The sequence below is a fragment of the Heteronotia binoei genome, chromosome 1 (assembly GCF_032191835.1).
Source record: "Heteronotia binoei isolate CCM8104 ecotype False Entrance Well chromosome 1, APGP_CSIRO_Hbin_v1, whole genome shotgun sequence".
In the NCBI taxonomy this organism is placed as follows: Eukaryota; Metazoa; Chordata; class Lepidosauria; order Squamata; family Gekkonidae; genus Heteronotia; species Heteronotia binoei.
Window position 1 is genome coordinate 187,205,710 of NC_083223.1, and position 23,526 is coordinate 187,229,235.

Consider the following 23,526-nt stretch of genomic DNA (forward strand, 5'->3'; position numbering starts at 1 on the left):
AGGCAGATAGAGAAACTACAACTCCAGAGGCCAACAGAGTGCAGCTTAGTGGGGCTCTTCTTTACCCACCAAAAGTCTACTGAACAGCTGGCAAAGAGGCCTGAGAGGTTTTGAGACTGAGCAGGGCAGCTGGCCACTGTCTCAGAGAATTCCTTACCCAGGAAGCAGGTCATCGCTAGGGCTCCGCAGACCCAGACAACAGTTCCCCCCCCCCCCAAACCACTCTCCCCCTTTCATCACTGCTGCCACCACCCTCTCACCTCAGCTAACAGTATTACTCATAGTGGAAGCCTCCAGCTCTAGCCCCCCCCCCCTCCGCCTTCATGGTGGACTTGTACATAGTTGCAGCAGCCCACAAGATTGGCTCTTGCCATTGCAAGGCGCATGGAGCTGTCTGTCTGTCTGGCTTCTCTGTGCTCCCTCCATATCACCAGTCCCACAACAGCCACCTCTGCAGGTCTTCTAGGAGAGGTGGCCATCTTGAAAAGGCTGTGTGCAATGCCAATGTTGTTGCTCTCCCCAGATCCCCCAATGGGGCCCAGCCGCTTCAGCCACCCACCCCTCCTGCTGGCTTGTTCTGTCCCTCCTTCATGCCACTGTAATGCCTTTCCTGGTTGGATTCTCTGGTAAACGGGGTGTGGGGGAGCTGTGTGAAAGCAAATTGGTGGAAATGTTGGGCACAGAGAGAGGCGTAGGGTCAGCAGACAAGGCATGAAGAATCTCTGTCTGGGCTCAGTGCAAGTGACAGGTGGGAGATTGCCTGCTTCCTCATGTGAAAACAAATCCCTGGCCATCTAAAGTTGGCATGTCAGATGCTAAAATGGAATAAATTGAATTTATCTATGTTGAGGAGGATATCTGCAATTAAAATGAATGTTCTACCAAGAATTATGTTTCTTTTTCAAACCATTCCAATTGTGAGAGATAAGCAACAGTTTAATCTTTGGCAAAGAAAGATCTCAGAATTTATATGGGCGGGCAAGAAACCAAGAATTAAGATGAAAATCCTGAAGGATGCAAAAGAAAGTGGTGGTTTCCAATTACCTGATTTAATGCTACACCATGATGCAGTATGTTTTGTATGGATTAAGGACTGGATGACTTTGACTAATAAAAAATGATTGGCTCTGGAAGGTCAAGGAAATACTTTTGGTTGGCATGCATATTTGTATTATGGGAAAGAGAAGATGGATGGATTTTTCTCACACCATTATATAAGGAGGAACTTGTTGACTACTTGGAAAAAATATAATAAATATGGTGATGAGAGAAAACCTCTTTGGATAGTTCCAACTGAAGTTATAAAATTGTCTCAAAGTCCACAAGAAGAGAAATATGTATCATATGAACAACTGCTAAAATTTCAGGGAGGTAAGTAGAAATGAAATCGGCTGAAGAATTGCAGGGAAAATTTGACTAGTTTCAACTGCTTCAAATTAAAAGCTTGGTAGAAAAAGATATCTGGAGTACAGGTATAAGATATGCAAAAACAGAAATGGAAAAAATGCTGTTGGGTGAAAATGAAAAATTGATTTCAAGGACGTATAAGTTGTTACTGAAATGGTCTACAGAAAAGGAGGTTGTTAAACCTCAAATGATTAAATGGGCAATAAACTTTAACAAAGAAATACAAATGGAGATGTGGGAACACCTATGGAAGAACTCTATGAAAATTTCAACGCATTATAATATAAAAGAGAACTGTTTTAAAATGCTGTACAGATGGTATATGATGCCTAAAAATTAGCAAAAATGAGTAATCAAGTTTCTGATAGGTGTTGGAAATGTAAAAAACATGAAGGTTCTTTCTATCACATGTGGTGAAAAAGCGAAGCAATTCTGGCTTATGGTTCAACAAGAGATATCGAAAATCTTGGGATATAATATTAAGAGAGCTCAAGATGTTTTCTTGGTGGGATTACAAATGGAAAGCTTTCCGAAGCAAGTCAGGACATTGTTGTGGTATTTGCTTTCAGCTGCAAGAACATTGTATGCGCAAATGTGGAAGCAAGACAGAATACCTGAAAAATGGGACTGGATCTTAAAGGGCCTTAATTGGAGTGAAATGGACAAACTTATTAGAATCTTAAAAGACTGTAATCTGGAGAAATTTAAAGAAGACTGGAATAAATTCCAAAATTATGTGGAGTTACAATGGAAGGTGAAGAGTCATTTAGTGGTTTTTGATAACATTAATTGAACTTTAAAGGAGAAAGAAGGACTGATTATTGAGTACTGTTCTAGTAATGGAATATAAGTAGCTGAGTTAATATAGTGAGTTTATGTGAGTTAAGATAAGATCAAGATTTGAATAATTTTTAATAATAATAATAATACTTTTTATTTGTATCCCGCCCTCCCCGCCAGGGCAGGCTCAGGGCGGCTCACAGCATAAAAATATAATATACATCAACAATTATAATTATAAAATCATCATTAAAACAATTTACAAGTTATATTAAAATTAACATTAACATAGTGGTGCTATAACATTAGGTCTTCAGTAAGGTTCAGTAGCTAAAAAACATATCCGGCGGTACTTTCTTGGCTCAGCATTAGTTGAAGGCTATTTTGAAGAGGTAGGTCTTACAGGCCCTATGGAATTGATCTAAACATCGTAGGGCCCGTACCTCTTCTGGGAGTTGATTCCACAGCAGTGGAGCTGCAATGGAGAAGGCCCGATCCCGGGTGGCCTTCAATCTGGCCTCCCTTGGCCCAGGGATATTCAGCTGGTTCTTTTCAGCTGACCTCAGCGCTCTCTGGGGCTCATATGGGGAGAGACGGTCCCTCAGGTAGGCAGGTCCTCGGCCATATAGGGCTTTAAAGGTAATAACCAGCACTTTGTAACGGACTTGGTATACCACTGGCAGCCAGTGCAGTCCACGCAGCCCTGGCCGTATGTGCTCCCATCTTGGGAGCCCCAACAACAGCCTAGCCGCCGCGTTCTGCACCAGCTGCAGTCGCCGAGTCCGGCACAAGGGCAGCCCCATGTAGAGGGTGTTGCAGTAATCCAGTCTCAAGGTGACCGTAGCATGGATCACCATTGCTAGGTCCCGGCGCTCCAGGAAGGGGGCCAACTGCTTAGCCCGTCGGAGCTGAAAAAACGCGGACTTGGCAGTGGCCGCTATCTGTGCCTCCATTGATAATGAAGGCTCCAGAAGAACCCCCAAGCTTTTGACCCTATGGGCTGCTTTCAGCAGCACACCGTCAAAAACCGGTAAGGGGATTTCCCTTCCCGGGGCACCGCGGCCCAAGCAAAGGACCTCTGTCTTCGTTGGATTTAACTTCAGCCCACTCAACCTAAGCCAACCTGCCACAGCCTGCAATGCTAGGTCCAGGTTTTCTGGGACGCAGTCAGGTCGGCCGTCCATTAGTAGATAGAGCTGGGTGTCATCTGCTTATTGATGGCACCCAAGCCCAAACCTCCGAGCAATCTGGGCAAGGGGGCGCATGTAGATGTTAAACAACATCGGAGAGAGAACTGCCCCTTGTGGCACCCCACACACTAGTGAGCGCCTCCGGGACAGCTCTCCCCCAATTGCCACCCTTTCTCCCCGTCCATCAAGGAAGGAGGAAAGCCACTGTAAGGCCGACCCCCTAATCCCTGCGTCGGCGAGCCGGCGGGCCAGTAGCCAATGATCGACCGTGTCGAACGCAGCTGACAGGTCTAACAACATCAGCACCGCCACGCCGCCTCGATCCAGATGCCGCTGGAGGTCATCCACCAAGGCGACCAGCACTGTCTCCGTCCCATGGCCTGGACGAAAGCCGGACTGGTGGGAGTCTAAGGCGGAAGTGGTGACTCCTTGATTATGAACTTTATGGTTAATGTTTAATAAGTATTAATTGAACTCTTAAAGTGGAAAGAAGAATTGATTATGGTTATTTGATTAAATATGTAATACCGATGAATAAGAATTAAGAATTAAGTTAAGGAACAATAATAGTAGTTATATTGGAGTTAAGATAAAGTTAAGTGAATGATAATTTTTAGTTGTCTATATATGTGAATTTTTACCTTTAAAGAATTATATTTAAATTGAAGAATTATATTTAAATTTTGATAGTAGAATTTCTAGTAGTAGAAATTTTGAATATCTTTCAATATATTGCAAAATAAAAAAAAATTGATCCAAAAATAATAATAAATAAAGCTGGCATGTCAGGGGGAAGGTTTGGTCTAGCAAGTTTTTTCCACCACAGCACCTGACCTGGGCCCCAGCTGACAGTGACAATTGAGGAGGCAGCAAGGGAAGGCAGGCAGGCAAGGACTATGTGTGGGGATGGAAGGCAGATGGGCAAGAGACAGAGGGAGGTGAGGCCAACCTGGCTGAGGGGAGGAGAAAGGGGAGGGAAGGAAGCTGAAGCCAGAGCCTTGCTCGCCCGCCTCTCCCAGCTCTGTGCACTTCCTTCTGCAGGGCTGGGTGCCCCTGTGGCCGGATGCCACCCCATGCGGCCATTTACCTGGCCTACTCAGTGGCACTGGCCCTGTCTAGGTTGAAATTTAAGGGAGCTGAATTGGTGCATAATTCAAACATTAAAGAGGTGTTTGTTTTGTTTTGTTGCAAAAAAATCCATTGATTTTCCCATAACAGTTAAAATATTTTCCTTCATTGTTTATAGGGGATATAATTTTTAATGCTCACTATCCAGAACTGCCACCTGACTTTATCTTTGGAGAGGATGCTGAATTCCTTCCTGATCCCTCTGCCTTACATGTGAGTACACCTGCATTGTTCATGAACTCTCTTGGCTTTTCAACTTAGTCCCCAGTAAAATGCATCAGTCCAGCTCTTTGCTTGCTTTGAGAAGTGTGGAAAATATCTCTTGTTCCAGTCTGTATTTGGTGGTGGTGGGCTACTTACTGCTATTATTACATTTTCTAGTGAGGTCATTGTATGTTTTTAATTAGTGTTAGCTACGATGAGCTTTTTGTTCAGGAGGGGGTATAAATACGCCAAATAGTCTTATCTTTAAGTATTGCTTTAGCTATTATATTTTAAGCAGCAGATAATATTGCCTGCCCATTTTTAGTGTTATATGGTTTTAATGTTTCTGTGTATCACATGGTAATTTAATTTCTCCTTTTACCGAAATATTACAATTAGATCCATGGTCCTTGTGTGTATATGTGTGGGAAATCTGTGGCGGTCTAGCCTCTTCAGGGAGATTCTGAATCATTTCCTAAGCCACTGTCACTTTAAAAATAAAAGGTGACTCTAAGAACCAAACTAAATGTAATATTGGAGATCCCTGAAGTAGGGTTGTAAGGTCTGTGTTGGAAAGTACCTGGAGACTTTGGGGTGGGTCCAGGAGAGGGTGGGGTTTGGGGAGGAGAGTGGCCCCAGTATGGTACAATGCCATAGAGTCCACCCTTCAAAGCAGCCATTTTCTCCAGGGGAGCTGATCTCTGCCAGCTGGAGATCAGTTGTAAAAGAGGGAGAGCTCCAGGCCCCACCTGGAGGCTGGCAACCCTAGGTCATAAGAATGGATTTATCTCTCTAACTCATCAATTGATATATAGAACATACCATAAGGAACACCAGATTAGATTTAAATGAAGGAGGAGTGGAAATTGGTGGAAGGAACATTAACCATTTGAGATATGTAGATGACACCATATTACTGGTAGAAAATAGTGAAGACTAGAACTAGTACTGCTGAAGGTTAAAGCAGAAAGTGCCGAAGCAGGATTAACATTGACCATCAAGAAGACAAAAGTAATGACTACTGGGAGAGTTCCAGTGAAGTGTTACTGACATATGTTGATCCATGCATTTAAACATATGAACTGTGGCTCCAGGAGATAAAATACATGAGAGAAAAGACTGACGAAGGACCGCCTCTGCGAAACCGTGAGGAACCCCGGGCATACGGTCCCTTATTCTCTCGGTGACAAACTTCACTGGAAACTGAAGGACTCCACCCAAAGTTGCTGGATACAAGTTGTGAAACCAAAAGGGCTTTGCCCCTTGGAAATCATATACAACAGACTGATTGGGGGAGTGGAAAAGACATTGTTTCCAGTTATGAACATTGTATTTGAATTTTTGAATTTTGTTTTTTGGATTATATGAATTGGATATTAATGAGTGATAGAGTTGTATATACATTATATGTGTTAAATTATTATCCGGTGATTGATATTGAGATTTTGCACTGACAACGGAGCCTCTTTATTTTTTCCCCTGGAGAAAATGGCTGCTTTGAAGGGTGGACTCTATGGCATTGTACCATGCTGAGATCCTTTCCCTTCCTAAACCCCACCCTCTCCTGGATCCACTCCTAAAGTCTCCAGGTATTTTCCAGCACTGGCCTGGAAACCCTTTGTCTGACACATTTGTGAACTGGAAACCATTCTGTTTCTCTATATTCTGTCTTATCAGTAGCCTCTTGTCCAGAGTATAACTTGTCCATCAAAACAATCAGATGTTATGGCACACCCATTTCATTTAAAACCAATCATAGCTTTTCATGATCCTCATAGTCAATCCACACATTTCAGTAATCACTGCAGATTTACAATATGGTCTCTTCCTTGTCTGAACCCAGCTTAAACATCAGGCATTTCTCATTCCTTATAAGGTAAGTCTTCGTTAAAAGATCTTGAGCATCAAGCCTGCTTAGCTTTCAAGATTTGACAAGATCTGTTTAGTTTAGGCCATCTAGAGCAGGCCATCACAGATTACACCTCCATTTAAAAGTTTGCTGTTGTCCATATAGTTAATATGGACAGAAGAAAGCTATATTTGATCAAGAACAATATATATGAGAAACACTCTGTCCCCATATTCCATTTGACATAATCACCAGCCCTAACAACACCAGCCATACCATCCCACATTTTATACATATGCCATGAAATGTCAGCAGTGCCCTTCTGCTCTATGATTTGGACAAACAGTTCAGTTCCTATGCAAAAGAATAAATGGACATAAATCTAATATTAAAAGCCATAACACTCAAAAGCCAGTGGAAACACTTTTAAATCTTCTTCGTGGTCTCTGTGCAGTCCCACACATGGGTTTTCCTATCAGGACGAACCCTACCTCGGAGATTTTAAATAGCTAGCCTAGGCGTTATTTTTGGCGCGCACTCCCTCCCGCTCTGGGGAGCAGGCATCCACTGCGCATGCCTGTAGCGCGAGGGAGGCGCCCAACCCACTCAGTTTCTTTCCAACCGCCGCCCGGGATAGTCCTACCTCGTTGCGCTCCTCACTTACCTCAGATATCTAGCCTTCGTTTTCCTCAAGTTTCCTCTTCTTTCATCCTTCGCTATTTCTTCATATTCTTATCTTCAAAAAAAAAAAAAAAAAAAAAAAAAAGGATTTAGATAAATATCTTCCCCGCTTTTTCCTCAGACCTCCCTTCCCCCACCCCCACCCCCCCCCCCCCGGGCGTATGGAAGGAAGGGACAGTAAAATAACTTTCAAAAGGTGCTCGCGCTGTAGGGCGAAAATCCCTACATCGGACGGGCATTCGCTTTGCTTGTTCTGTTTGGGAGAATCCCATAAAGTGGACGCCTGTGCGCACTGCCTTCAATTTTGCAAACAGGCGCGAAAAAACAGAGCCGCTAGACTCAGAAGTCACTTAATGGAGTCTGTGCTCCAGCCTGATATGTCGCAATCTTCGTCAGCAAGTAAGTCGCCTCCCCTACTGACTCCCCAAGGGGACGGCGCAAGGTCGGCAGCTTCAGTGGCCATTGCTCCCAGCAAGCATAAGTCCGGCGATGCCGCGAAAGCCGGCGACGGCGCGAGAACGTCAGAACAAACGGCCGCGGCGACTAAACCAAAGGGCGGGAAGCACACTAAGAAACATAAGCATTCCGACCCGAAGGGCCAGAAGGATTCGAGAAAACCGTCCGATCCGAAGGCTCCGCGGAAACCGACAGACCCGAAGGACCCGAAGATTCCGAAGGACTCGAGAAAATCCTCCGAACAACAGAATGAGCCTGAGACGCAATGCGAGCCTTCCACTCCCGGATCCGACACCCAGGAAGTGACCACCCCGGCTACGGAGTCGCCGCACCAGCAGACGGAAGAAGTTATTCCCATTCCGTCCCGATCCCCTTCCCCGCATGGATCCATGCTAGACCCTGCGCTGGAGCCGATTCGAGACCCGCAACAGTGGACTCGACACCACATCAATCCTAGATCGTTCCGCGATATGTCGAATCCCATCCAGTACAAACATGATGCTTACAGGTACTTCGATGCGCATCGGTTCCCAGCCAGGTCTCCCAGCATGGAGAGATATAGGTACCATCATGCGCGTTTCCCGGAGAGATCCCCTAGTAGAGGGAGGGACCGCCATCGCTACAACCCGAGATCTCGGTCCCCATCCATGTCCCCGAGGCGACGCCATTATGCTTCAAGGTCTCCTTCCATCGAATCCCATGCATGCTGCGGATACCATCATTCTCGGTACCGAACCGATTATCACATGAACCCATCCAAGGAAGCGACTCCTGTCCAACGGAGCAAGCAACCACCGAGACAGCCGTCTCCGACTCCTTCCACTTCGACTTCTAAACCTAGGGGTGCGATTCCAGTGGAACCCAAAAGCACGACTCCAACCAGACCGGACCTACCTGAACCCGAACCTGACTCTGATGCTGAATCCGAAGCTCAATCATCGGATTCGATACAGTCCATGTCCCCTGGGTCCCCTGCTTCAGATATCGCCAAGCCCGCGGATTTGTCACCTTCCGAAGGGGCAAAGACATACCTGGACTTGATTGCCAATATGGCCTCTGCACTTAACGTAACTCTTACTTCGGATGCACCCAAGGTGACAGACGTGGTACACGACCTGGTGCACTCAGATTTACCTGCTGGTTCCTTTCTGCCGATGCTGCCGGTACACCTAGAAGCCATCAAAGAAGCTTGGGACAACCCAGCCTCCATTCCCCCGACTTCAAAACGAATCGAATCCCTTTATAGGATCCAAGCACCGGATTCGAAATTTTTATTTAGCCATCCAGCACCGAATTCTCTGATAGTGCATTCATCTTCTAAAACCAAACAGACCCGCCACCCGGTACCCCCTGAGAAGGAAGGCAGGAAGTTAGATACTCTTGGAAGGAAAATGTATTCAATCTCGACGGCAACTGCCAAGATCAACAATTACCTAGCATACTTCGCCGCGTATTCCCACAATATCTCCTCCCAACTGAATACGCTAGTCTCTGCCCTGCCTGAGCCCTCCCAGAAACAAGCCTGCAAGCTACTTCAGGAGCTCAACAGGATTTCAAAGCAACAGATAAACACCATCCGTCACTCTGTGGGGTGCACTTCCAAGGCGATGGCCGCCTCCATTGCCCTAAGACGACATGCTTGGCTTCGATCCTCTTCGTTGCAGCCTGATCTAAAATTCAAGATAGAAGACCTTCCCTTCGATGGCCAAGGTCTCTTTAATGCCACAACGGACGATATACTGTCCACCGTGGATGACAGCCGCAAACGAGCGAAAAGATTGGGGGTAGCCCAACAGCAGCAACAACAACAGAGCTATAAGCCCAGATCATGGAAACCAACCCCCTTCAAACGTTCCAGATCCCCTCGACAATCTGAATACTGGAAACGTAAAGCTCCTCCTCCAAAGCAATCCTTTAACCAGAGACAGCAGAGACCACAACCACCTAAAAAGGCTGCATCTTCATCGAAGCAGTCTCTTTGACTTTCTACCTCTACCACTTCAGCACGTCTCCAGACTTCTTCCATTTATCGACAATTGGCAACAAATAACCACAGACAAATGGGTTCTGAACATTATTTTGAGGGGCTACTCCATAGAGTTCCAAGCACCACCAAAAAGACATCATTTTGTTTCCACTCCCCCATCACCTTCCCTTCAGGAAGAAATAGACACCTTAACAGCCAAAGCGGCTATAGAGCCTGTCCCAGTCCAGTATCATCGGACAGGTTTTTATTCCAGGTACTTTCTAGTCCCGAAAAGGGATGGGGGACAGCGCCCGATTCTGGATCTAAGAGCCCTAAACAAATTCATCCGCCACAGAAAATTCAGAATGATCACCTTACAATCGATTCTGCCATTAATCCCCAGAAACTCCTGGATGGCACTGGTAGATTTACAGGACGCATACTTCCACCTGACAATACACCAATGCCACAGGAAGTTTCTGCGTTTCGCCGTTGGCAACAACCACTACCAGTTCCGAGCTCTGCCCTTCGGACTTTCCACGGCACCACGGACATTCACAAAATGTATGGCGGTTATTGCAGCGTACCTCAGGCAACGCGGCGTTGCAACCTACCCATACATAGACGATTGGCTCCTTGTGGGAGCTTCAAGGACACAGTTGATGAAGGACATTTCCATCACACTTGCGCTCCTAGCAAACCTGGGCCTCCAGGTCAATCATCAAAAGTCACACCTTACCCCAACTCAAGACATTCAGTTTATTGGGGCTCGTTTGTGCACCACGGACCACAAGGCGTATCTTCCTGTGGACAGGATATCCTCCATTCAGACGCTGGCCACACAAATAATGCAACAACCCAAACAAGCGGCCTTCAACATTCAGCGCATGTTAGGACTTATGGCAGCCACAACGGCAGTTCTGACACACGCAAGACTACGCATGCGAACCCTACAAATCTGGTTCGTCCGCGCGTTTCGACCCCAACACCAATCTCAAGGAACGGTCCTCACTGTTCCGAGCCACATCCTCCCTTCGCTCGAATGGTGGACAGTTCGAGCTCACCTGCTTGCGGGAATGCCCTTTTTACGGCCAAGTCCATCAGCAGTGGTTACAACAGACGCCTCGAGATGGGGCTGGGGAGCTCATCTCGACGTACTCACGGTCCAGGGGCAATGGACACCGTACGAACAGTCGCTCCACATCAATTGCTTAGAGCTTCTAGCTGTTCACAGAGCGTTAAAATCGTTCCTTCCATCTCTTCAAGGCCTACACGTACAGATCGCCTCAGACAATGTGGCGACGGTTTTTTATATAAACAGGCAAGGAGGGACAGCATCCACCCGCCTTTGCAAAAGAGCAATGCACCTGTGGCATTGGAGTATTGCCCATCAGATTCACCTCACTGCGGTACATCTTCCTGGCATACAGAATGTTCAAGCGGACAGACTGAGCAGATATTCCATCAACGACCACGAGTGGTCACTCCACCGGTCATACCTTCTGCCAGTATTCCGGAAATTCGGAACTCCGTCAATAGATGCGTTTGCTGCACCAGACAATGCACAGTGTGCGATCTTTTTTATGAGAGGTCCGCCCTCACAACAGTCTGCAGGGGATGCCTTCATACAGACGTGGGCCGGTCCACTACACTTCCTCTTCCCTCCCTTTCCGTTAATAACACGGTGCATACAGAAAATTCAACTGGACAACACAAATTGCATTCTCGTGACGCCATGGTGGCCACGTCAGCCATGGTTCACAACCCTTCTCCTCCTGTCAGAAAGCACTTACCATCACTTCCCTCTGGCACACAACCTCCTGTCCCAACAGAACGGCAGGGTTCTGCACCACGACCCGAACAGACTTCGCCTGACGGCCTGGAGGATATGTTCTCAGACTTTCCTGAAGGAGTAAGACACGTTCTCCTTAATGCAAGGAAACCGTCAACAAGGAAGTCATATTCCATGAAATGGAAAAGGTTTTCCATCTACGCTACCAAGCATAATTTCAGACCCTCCTCGGCTTCCATGCCTCAAATCTTAGCATATACGCTGCATTTGTCAGAAAAGGGCCTTACGTACTCCTCTCTGAAGGTGCACCTGGCAGCAATCTCAGCTTTTCACCCGCATGTACAGGGTCGAACTGTCTTCTCACACCCTGCTGCGAAATCCTTCTTAAAGGGAATCTTACATTTGCACCCACCACTACGGCAAATGTATCCTAGCTGGAGTTTGTCACTAGTGCTTAGCCAACTAGTAAAACCACCTTTTGAACCTATGGCTACGATACCACTTCACCTCCTCTCATGGAAAACGGCTCTTTTAGTTGCACTCACCTCTGCTAAAAGAGCAAGTGATCTCTGCGCGTTCAGAGCGGACTCGCCTTACACCATGTTTCACCATGATAAGGTGGTGTTACGGCCAGATCCCGCTTTCTTACCGAAGGTGGTCTCCGCATTCCATCTGCATAGAACCACTACCTTACCTGCCTTTTTCCAACGGCCTACGGATAAGGGCCAAGAAGCTCTACACTGTCTAGACGTGAGAAGAGCACTCGCCTACTATATAGATCGAACTGCATCGTTCCGCACAGACTCCAGACTTTTCGTGGCCTACGGCCGCCGTCATAAGGGAAAAAAGATATCTACGCAGAGACTATCAAAGTGGTTGGTTGCTGCTATAGAGCTGTGCTACAAGCTCGCGAAGCAACCAGTTCCATCTGCCATAAGAGCTCATTCTACAAGAGCTTTGTCAACGTCATCTGCCCTTGCCAGGGGTGTATCCATGGAGGACATTTGCGCTGCTGCCGCTTGGTCTTCCTCCTCGACCTTCGCCACGCACTACGCTTTGGACGTTCGTGCTAGGCGGGATGCATCCTTTGGACAGGCAGTTCTTCGCTCCATCTTTGACTAAGAAGCTGGTCCGGGCTTGGTGAGTAGTTACTTACCTTATAGCCTATAATGTGCTGCCTATGTTGCACTAACCTTTGCACTATTTTTTCCTCCAACTCTAGTGCCAGCACCCACCGCCTTGCAGATCAGCTTATCAGTCACCCATGTGTGGGACTGCACAGAGACCACGAAGAAGATAAACAGGTTACTCACCTGTAATTGATGATCTTCGAGTGGTCATCTGTGCAGTCACACACGCCCGCCCAGCCGTCCCCGCTGCTGGCTACTTGTCTTATATATCCGCGCTCCTATTATGTCAGCGGCGGGGAAAGAAACTGAGTGGGTTGGGCGCCTCCCTCGCGCTACAGGCATGCGCAGTGGATGCCTGCTCCCCAGAGCGGGAGGGAGTGCGCGCCAAAAATAACGCCTAGGCTAGCTATTTAAAATCTCCGAGGTAGGGTTCGTCCTGATAGGAAAACCCATGTGTGTGACTGCACAGATGACCACTCGAAGATCATCAATTACAGGTGAGTAACCTGTTTTTTTGCTAGTCATTCCATTGCTGATCCAAGTATGGTAGTCCTGAAACAGAGAAGCTTCAAGAGATTATAATGCAAGATTGCTGAAGATAAGTTCATTCACCAGGTCAGAACAATGGACACAATGGGTTGAATAGGGGTTCAGGATTATTATCTCATTACAGATGCTAATTTTAGTCCACTTTAGATCTGGCTGAATTGGCACACTACTGGCCGGTCTCGAACTTACCCTTTTTGGGTAAAATTATTGAGAGGGCAGTAGCGCTACAGTTACAGAGCTTTCTGGAGGATTCTTCCATCCTACGTTCCTACCAGTCCGTCTTCCGTCCAGGCCATGGGACGGAGACAGTTTTGGCTGCCCTGGTGGATGACCTCCAGCGGCATCTGGATCGAGGCAGTTCGGCGGTACTGATGTTGTTAGACCTATTGGCTGCATTTGATAAGGTCGACCATCAGTTGCTGTCCCACCATCTCGCCAACGCAGCGATCCAAGGGTTGGCCTTACAGTAGCTTTCCTCTTTCCTTTGAGGTCGGGGATAAAGGGTGTCAATTGAGGGAGAATCATCTTGGAGACACACGCTTAACTGTTGTGTGCCTCAGAGGGCGGTTCTATCCCCGATGTTGTTTAACATCTACATGTGACCCCTTGCTCAGATTGCCTGGAGGTATGGGCTGGGTTGCCACCAGTACGCCGATGACACCCAGCTCTGTCTACTGATGGACGGCCAATCTGATGATATCCCAGAAAACCTGGACCAGGCATCGCAAGCTGTGGCTGGATGGCTTAAACTGAGCCGACTGAAGCTGAATCCAATGAAGACAGAGGTCCTTTGCCTGAGTTGTGGTGGTCTGGGCAGGGGGATTCCCCTACCAACTATTGACGGTGCACCCCTGACAATGGCGCACAAGGTCAGAAGTTTGGGAGTGCTCCTGGAGTTCTCCCTGACAATGGAGGCCCAGATAGCAGCAACTGCAAAATCCACCTTTTTCCATCTTCGGGCGAAACAGTTGGCTCCTTTCCTTGACTGTAGCAACCTGGCAACTGTGATCCATGCAATGGTCACCTTAAGACAACTACTGTAATGCCCTCTGCATGTGGCTGCCTTTGTCACGAACCTGGAAACTATAGCTAGTGCAGAACGTGGCGGCCAGGCTGTTAATGGGGCTGCACAGGTGGGAGCACATACAGCCGACGCTGCAAGAACTGCACTGGCTGCCAATAGTATACGGGATTCGTTACAAAGTGCTAATTATTACCTTTGAAGCCCTTTATGGCCAAGGACCTGTGTACCTGAGAGACTGTCTGTCCCCACATGTTCCCCAGAGGGTACTAAGATCAGGAACACAAGATCTTTTAGTGATCCCCGGGCTGAGAGAGGTGAGGCTGATGGCTACCAGGGATCGTGCCTTCTCAGTAGCAGCCTCCTACTGGTGGAACCAGCTGCTGAAGGAGATTAGAGCCTTGCGGGACCTCACCCAGTTCCGCAAGGCCTGTAAGACCATACTCTTCCGACTTGCTTTCGGCTGACTTTGAGACTTGTAACAGAGAGAGGAATCCAGGGACTACTGACATCATTGAACTTGAATAATATCAGAATTAGCACCAACTGTTTTTAAATTGTTTTAAATTTAATTGATTTTATTATGATGATGCACTAACGTGTTAGTCTCCTATTGTTTTATGATTATTGTTGTAAGCCGCCCTGAGTCTGCCTCGGTGGGGAGGGTGGGGTATAAATTTAATAAAACCTAAAACTAATTTTCTTCCCCCATGCATTTCCTTTCTGATCTTATCAAGCTGATTACAGTGTGTATTGTACCTCTGCATCCTGAGTTCTTTCTTTGTAACACCCTTCCCAATATCTGACTGGGATATAAGGATATATAAGATATAAGGACTCAAATCTCCATTCCAACTTGTATCTGACAAAGGGGACTTTGATTGTTAAAAGCTTATACCCTGAAAGCCTTGTTGGTCTCTAAGGTGCTACTGGACCTGAATGTAGTGCTCTGAAAGATAGGTCTTTGTACTTGCCTTCAAGCTGCTTGCCTGGCACTTGCTGTTTGTGCCAATTAATTATAAATGGCTGGACAGGCAAGAAGGAACTATATAGCTCTGCAGGACTGCTTATTTGAATATGATTGTTAGAAAATGGAATGATTTTTGAAACATTGCTTTATACATGAGTTCCTTTAATTATGAGGTGTATAAAATGGCACACAGCATGGAGTGGGAGTGGAGATCCTAATGTCAAAAGGCATTTGTAGTAAATTAATTAATCCAAGTATTGTTCTACAGAATTCAAATATAGCGATAAACTTCTAAGGTTAAAATAATTTTATTTTGACCCCAGAGTATGAAGATTTTGCTTTAATGCATTTAACTGCTTTTTCAAGCAGAAATTTAAGATGTTTTTGAATGCTACCAAGTGTTCAATTTGTTAGTTACAACCTGTTAGCTTTCTGAAACCACCTTTTAGAAATCAAAAATCCCAACTTCTCCATTCTTCCTAATTTTCAAGTGAGAAATATGTTTTATGTTTTTAAGGTTAAACTTACTGGATCATAATTAAGTTTTTGAAAAGGCAGTCACTAATCACTCATGAGAATGCAAGAATTTATTTGTCTTATATCTCACCCTTCCCGCTGAAGCAGGCTCAGGGCGGCTTACATTCCAGTAGAACAGGGGTGGCCAACGGAAGCTCTCCAGATGCTTTTTGCCTACAACTCCCATCAGCCCCAGCCAGCATGGCCAATGACTGGGGCTGATGGGAGATGTAGGCAAAAAACATCTGGAGAGCTACCACTGGCCACCCCTGCAGTAGAATACTCAATTTCACTGAATAATGGAATGTTGTATTCAACAAACTTCTCAAGATCATTTTTCATATTTTAACTTCTGCCAGTTTTTGTAATAGAAGTATTGTTCTCAAAGGAATACTTTTGATAAGTTTTCTCTAAGTAATTTTATATTACCTTTCCTGGCACTATAACTGGAAATGTACAGTTAATTACAATACTATGTTAAGCTGTAAATGCAAACCTTTGGTCAAAGAGTATAACTTTGCTTAGGATGGCAATGTTAGAAAGGGGGGGGCATGAAAAGGAGGGTTAAACCTGCTTTCCTGATCTTTTCCTTCGCTGGCCATGGCTGTTTACAAAAAAACACCCCCAAATAAACTCACCATGGAACATCCTGATCATACATATGTGTCTTTATAATTTAGTATCCTTTGTTTTGAAATGCTTAATACCATTTCAGGCACACACAAAAAACCCAGCAAGAAAATTTAGCAAATCAAAACTTACAGTTAAAGGGGCACATTTCAAGGACCCAATATGAATGTTAAAGAACTTTGTAGTACAAGTTTATAGTTAGTTCACATGTTATTCAGAGCAAATAAAGTACACAACACACAGAGTTTTGGGCACCACATTTTAAGAAGGATATAGACAAGCTGGAATGTGTCCAGAGGAGGGCAACAAAGATGGTGAGGTGTCTGATGACCGAGTCCTATGAGAAAAGGCTGAAGGAGCTGGGTATGTTTAGCCTGGAGAGGAGATGACTCAGAGGTGGTATGATTACCATCTTCAAGTACTTGAAGGACTGTCATATAGAGGAAGGTCTGTTGTTGTTTTCTGTTGCTTCAGAAGGTTGGACCAGAACCAACAGGTTGAAATTAAATCAAAAGAGTTTTCAGCTAAACATTAGGAAGAACTTCCTGACAGAGTGGTACTCAGTGGAACAGGCTTCCTCAGGAGGTGCTGGTCTCTCCTTCCTTGTGGAGGTTTTTAAACAGAGGGTAGATGGCCATCTGACAGCAATGGTAATTCTTTGAATTTAGGCAGATCATGAAATGGTCAGAAAGGGTTGCATCAGTGCTTAGTTCTTGTGACGCTTTCTTACATGCCCAGGGAAATGCTATTTGCCTCTTTGGAGTCAGGCAGCAATTTTTCTCCAGGCCAGTTTTGCCTGTGATCCTGGAGGAGTTTGGGGGTTTTTTGCCTTTTTTTGGGTATGGAGCAGGTGTCACTAGGAGTGTATGAGAAGGAGGTAATTGGGAATTTCCTGCATTGTGCAGGGGGTTGGACTAGATGGCCCTGGAGGTCCCTTCCAACTCTATGAGTCTATGATCCTAAATATTTGTCTGCCTGAACCTAACATTCTGATAAATGTACCTCTATGATGCATGTATTTGCAAGCATATGTATGTTAACATGTTACTACTTTTGATACATATTGAAAATATTTTAAGTGGTCCCATGAAAATATAATGTAAGAATAGATCCTGGGTTTTTTATATAGACACAGTGGAAATAATGTAAAGATAAAAAGTAGCTAAAACAATTATTGCATACACAGAGAACTGGACAGTTTTCAGATGAATACATTTCATTTTTGGCTGTATATATATGGCATTGGAAAATATCATAGAACTGCTTCAAATTAAAATGTTTGTTTAAATAGATTATCAATAGAGAGTATTTTAAAAGCATATCACTGTAAATTATTCAAGTCTCACTTATGCTTGTATATTGAACTTGTGTCATACTTGTGATTAATCAGTGAAAAACTCTGCATAAGTTTAAGCTTATTAACTATCAAGGGCTTGACGTCTTGTGTTTCCTGACATTTATTTTCCTTGACAATTACTGTGCTTAATTTTACCCCCCTCCTCTAGAAACATGGAAAAGTACACTAAATGAAGATCTTGCTGTTTTCTGTAGTGCAGCCAGGAAAAACAGTATCAAGCTGTCTTCTTCAAAGTCACGTTCCTGGAAGATATTCCAGCAACCTGGATGGTTAAGCAGAGTTTTAAGAAAAACAAGTTTCATTAATTAAAAACTATTTGCTTATTTTCTTATTGACAGGATAGAATTGCATCTTGTGCAGATCTTTCCTAGTATTAAACTGGTCATACCACATGTATGGGGATAACTTGTCAGGCTCATAGGTATTATCCTGACAATTTAGATTTAAGCGTTATCCAATCATGAAAAGTTTTGAGCCAAAACTGACTGCTGGAGTTGGGATCCATAGTCAATAGACATCTGGCATGAGTGCCTTGTAGAACTTCAACTATGTATGACATGGTCCAGTAATTTAAAATAAAACTTTGTGCTTTCTCTTAAAATTGAATGGTGACTCTCCTGTTAAATTTTAATAATCTCTCAAATCAATTTCCTTCTTTTGAGTTGAATGGCTTAAAACAGGGGTCTCCAATCACAGGCACCATGGTGCACACTAGCACCTTTTCTGGCATTGGCCAAGTGTTTTTAGAAAGTGGGCAATGACAGGAGGGCAGCAGGTCTTCTGACTGGCATTTGGAGATCTGTTTGGCTGTGCAGACTTTTTTTTTTAATTGCATTGGCAACAGCTGCCAGCACATCACACACTGTGTGACGGAAGGTAAGCTGTGTGTATGCGAAAATATTTTTAAACAATATGTTCATTTTAAAAGTCATCCTGTAAAGCAGAGCTTCTGTGTGAAATGCTGAAGAATTACTATAAGTGTTTTGCACAACCTTAGTCCCTGGTATTTTGTGATCAGCTCTGCCTTTTGTGGGCAACTGTTTAGTAGTTGCATCCATCACCCTGTGTAAGAATTCCAAAGTGTCCTTGAAATTAACCCATTAGTTTCATTATGTGGGCCCTCCTCATAAGATTGCAGAGCAGATACTCCAGAGATAACTGAAATAATTATTTCTGATAGTGGTTAAGCCACACTTTGCTGCTCAGTTCTTCATCAACCCACTGCAGTAGTAGTTTCATGAAGACAGAAAAAATACATTCTTGAAGAATTTTGACTTACTTTGAGCTATGCTTCTTTGATAATCCTTTCCTTTTCTGATGTTCAACTGATGTTTCACTTTATCGTATTAGCCTTGCCTACATTTATTCTGTTGTTTATGGCACTTTGAAGTGTTCAAGTGCTATCAGAATTGTAGCAATAACCCCCACAGCATAGATGATGGTTCTGTCTGTTTATTCTTGCTGGAGGGTGTACTGCAGCAGGGCAAAATGAACGCCCGTGTACACCGTCAAACATTCAATGAATAAGTGAGGAGGAATCATTCTTCTTGACTCTGACCTTCCCTTTGGGAATAGTGTCTGTTGGCAGGACACTATAGCTGTCCCTCTCATACGTCAAACCTATCTGTGCTGTCACTGATGGACTTGCAGACCTAAGCACTCTGTTCTGAGATGTTTAAGTTCAATCATGTTTCCTTGCTCCAGTCTCAACAGTGAGGCCTTGGCTTCTGTTCTTAAGTGGTCCTGTTTACAGGTGAAGTCTGGGTTATCTTCAAAAACCAAGATGATGATGACCAAGAATACTGTGAAACCTGCCCTGTCCTATTCTGATAAACAGGAAGACAACTACAACTGATTTTCAGACCAGCTTTGCTGAACCAGATACTGAATCTTCTCTGGTTTGAGTCCTGGATTAGTTCCAAGAAAACCAGAGAACCCTACTCACCAGCACCTGATGTCTGCAGAGGTCAAAATTGTTGTTGATTGTCTTTCCAAGGGCCTATTGGACAGCACTTCCCAAGATTTGTAACTGTCTTCTCCAGGGAGGTCCCATTCTCAAGTCAGACAGTCTTGGAATGAGTCTCCAGATACATTCTGCTCTTCTTAGTACCTTTCACCTTGGAACCTTTCACTGTATTCTGTGTCTAATATTTGGCAGTATCTCTCTGCATCTTCCCTCAGAGAGCCTTAATATTTCCTCTCTAAAGCTTCATCTACCTTTAAAGCCCTATATGGCCGAGGACCAGCCTACCTAAGGGACCGTCTCTCCCCATATGAACCCCAGAGAGCACTGAGGTCAGTGGGTAAAAATAAAATGAACACCCCTGGGCCAAGAGAGGTCAAACTCCAAAACACCAGAGCATGGGCCTTTTCAGCCTCAGCTCCTGCACTGTGGAACCAGCTTCCGGAGGAAGTGCGGGCCCTGCGGAACCTTGACCAGTTCCGCAGGGCCTGCAAGACCGCCCTTTTCAGACAAGCCTATGCTGATATCGACTGCTGAGTTGCTAGGAATAAAAGAACCGCCATCTATAATACTACCATGGAACTATCTAAACTGGCAGAACCAGCGCCAGAACAGTTTTATTGCTGCCAGATACATTTAATGTAACTTAAACTATGTATTTTAACTCAATTAACTGGTTTTTATGTTTAAATTTAAAGTTTTACCTATTTATGTTAATGTATGGAATGTTGTTAGCCGCCCTGAGCCGCCTTGGCGAGGAGGGCGGGATACAAATAAAATCTATTATTATTATTATTATTACTAGGAGTTTCATCTTTTTTCATTTAACACCTTTACCTTCTATGTTAATCAGACTTCTTTTTGACCTTAATGATTCTTCACAGTGTTTTAGTAAGAGGATTGTCTTGTTATTAAAATTGTTTTACAAATCACAGTGACTTTCCAGCTGTCTACGATTTGGACTCACACTACAAGTGTAGTTGCTACATCTGTGGCTTTTGCTGATGGTGTGCCTAGTCTGCACTTGTGTAAAGTTGCCAATTGGCTGTAGCAGCCTATGTTTATTAAACAATACTAGGAGTAAGGCCCGTTATGACAAAAAAAATACAACAGCCTCTAGAAGGAGGCTCTAGGTGAGTGCCCGCTACCCTTATTGTCTTCCTACCCACCCAAGTGAAAACATTGACTCCCCACACACACCTCAAGGGGAGCTGATCTCTTCCATCTAGAGAGGAACTGTAAATCTGATCTCCAGTGGTTCCCCAAGAGGAAATGGCATTGTACCTATCTGAGGTCCTTTCCCTCCTCAAACCCCACCCTCTCAGGCCCCACCCCTTAAATCTCCAGAATGGCCTAACCGTGAGTTGGCAACCTATCTCCTTCAATATCACAGATCCTAGCAACACCCACCTTTAGGTCGGAACACACTATCCAGTCTCCTGTATGTCTCATTATCCTCAGACCAATGAAAGAAACAGAGTTGCAACCCGGGATGTCTGATAATAAGACAGGACAGTGTAATATTTTGCAGCTATCTGAGTAATATTGTTCTAATTATTCAGAACTCTGTTTGTTTGGAACAGTTTGGTGTTGTGTAGTGGTTAAGTGTGTGGACTCTTATCTGGGAGAACCAGGTTTGATTCCCCACTCCTCCACTTGCAGCTGCTGAAATGGCATTGGGTCAGCCATAGCTCTCGCAGAGCTGTCCTTGACAGGGCAGCTGCTGTCAGAGCTCTCTCAGCCCCACCTACCTCACAAGGTGTCTGTTGTGGGGGGGGGAAGGTAAAGAAGATTGTGACCGCTCTGAGACTCTGAGATTCAGAGTATAAGGCGGGATATGAATCCAATATCATCATTGTATCTTTTTTAAAAAAAAACCCTGTAAATCATAAAACCACATCTTCATTATAAAAGAACATTTTTTTTCTTACATGTGCTCCTTTACTCTCCAGAAAGCCCCCCCTAGAAATCTGGAGAACTCTCCGGATTAGGATTTCATGTATTGTGAATGATGCAACCAGAAAAAAAGAAATTGCCAACTCCTTCCATGTGGTTCTATCAAATCTGGCCAAAATGTATCCTATTTTGGCAGTTTGTAATGGAGTGGGGGTAAATCCTCCCTTGGACTAGAAGAGGATCTTTAACATATTGAGGGTGATGGTGGTTTCTTTTGGTTCTACAGCTTCCACTGGTAAATTTCCCCTTTCACCTGGCAATTCCTAATGTCATTTAAAGAACAGGGTGGATTGACTGAAATTAAAACACCACAAAAAGATCAGATGAATTCATTTTTAAATCAAGTTTCTAACGTTGTGATTTATGGCCCACACAAAGGTGCATCCTAGTAAAAATATATTTCTTGTAGACATCATGCTAAGCTGAAATTAAGCTCCAGTTTGCCACGTAACTGTGCTTCTTACTTACCTACAATATGAACACACTCTCCAGCTGAAATGACTCTAAAGGTTATACTGTCTGAATTTAACTGTCTGGGTGAACTAAGCTGGCTTTCCCCCCTTCTCCAGCCAGCATGCTAAATCAGGGCTCAGACCCAGTTTGTGCGGTGCAAATAAATCCCAGTTCCACTATGTGCCTCATGTACAGCTTGTGATACGCATGGGAAGGGAGGCAGGAGGAGCAAGGGCTGGTACAAGCATGAGACACAAACTGCTCTCGCTCTTTTCACAGCAAAAGGAGTTAAATCCAGTTTAACAGACAATTGGATGCAGCTTAAATGTGCAGAACTCTCTAGAAACGAGGGCTGATAATTACTGGGCAGTATAGTTGAATCTATATGAAATCAGAAGTAACTCTTTTCTGTTAGGTTAGTAGTCCTAATAATTGAGAGCCATGTAATGTAATGGTTTAAGTGTCAGACTAGGATCTGAGAGCATTGATTTGATTTTGATTTTTATAATTTTTTATTGATTTTAACTACAAAGGGAAAAAGCAAGAGCGAAGATACATAAAAGGGGGGAAAGAGTGGGAAGAACAGAAACAGAGAAAAGTACAAATATATCAATTATAATTCTACCTCCAAATAAAATACCCAGATCATTCTACCTGCAAGTATGCAGTTCTCCATATATTTTACCATCCTTGTCTTTCATTATAGAATTTTTTTACTAAACTAATACTAGCAATATAAACTAAACAATTCTTCTTAAACACAAATAAGTATATAAAAATTCAAAGCCATCTCAACACAAAGCTGTCTAATTTCGCTTAACCATGTTAAAAGCACAGACTAATTTGTTGGTTTAACAATATCCTTATTAAAATAAGCACATAAAGATCATGTCTTTATCCTTAACAAATTAAAAAGATACAACATAATTTGTCTATCTCAGTATAAACAGTTTCTCCAAAGGAGCATATTAAAAACAAATCTACCAGATTACGAAATAGTTGTCTCTCTCGGCTTGGCTTCGCGAACGAAGATTTAAGAAGGGTGCAATAGTCCACGTCTGCTGCAGGCTCGCTGGTGGCTGACAAGACCAATGCGGGACAGGCAGTTGTGCTATCTGCCTTTTTAACAATTAATCCAACTCTTATATCATATGATCAATTTCACCAAATAAACATACTAAGAATAAATCTGCTATGTAAAAATAAATGTGTTGTCTGCACTCTTTAATATTGATCCAAATTTGCTGTATATTTAACTAAAATTTTAACAGCACCCTTCCTTCCTTAGGATCTCCCTTGGTCTTTTAAAAACACCTATCAATTCATTATTAATAATTCCGTATTTGTTTACCCACAAGGAAAACCAGAACTCAGGAATCTTTCTTCCCAAAATTTAAAACCTTTTGGATTCCTTTAGTTTCTATATCCATATTACACCAGAGAAAACCAACTTAGTGTAACCCCGGCATCACATTTTGCCTTTTAAAATCGCATGTCAGTTCTTATTGAGAGTTCCATATCCAACTAT

The 23,526-nt window shown here is 44.1% G+C and overlaps 1 protein-coding gene across 5 annotated transcripts in view; it reads left to right on the forward strand.

Moving 5' to 3' along the window:
- BABAM2 (BRISC and BRCA1 A complex member 2) overlaps positions 1–23,526 on the forward strand; it is a 287,811-nt gene that overhangs the window by 20,635 nt on the left and 243,650 nt on the right. For all 5 annotated transcript variants that reach the window (XM_060245154.1, XM_060245182.1, XM_060245163.1 and 2 more), the window contains exon 4: positions 4,624–4,718. In XM_060245154.1, the coding sequence (XP_060101137.1) occupies positions 4,624–4,718 (95 nt within the window). The remainder of the gene's footprint in view (positions 1–4,623; positions 4,719–23,526) is intronic.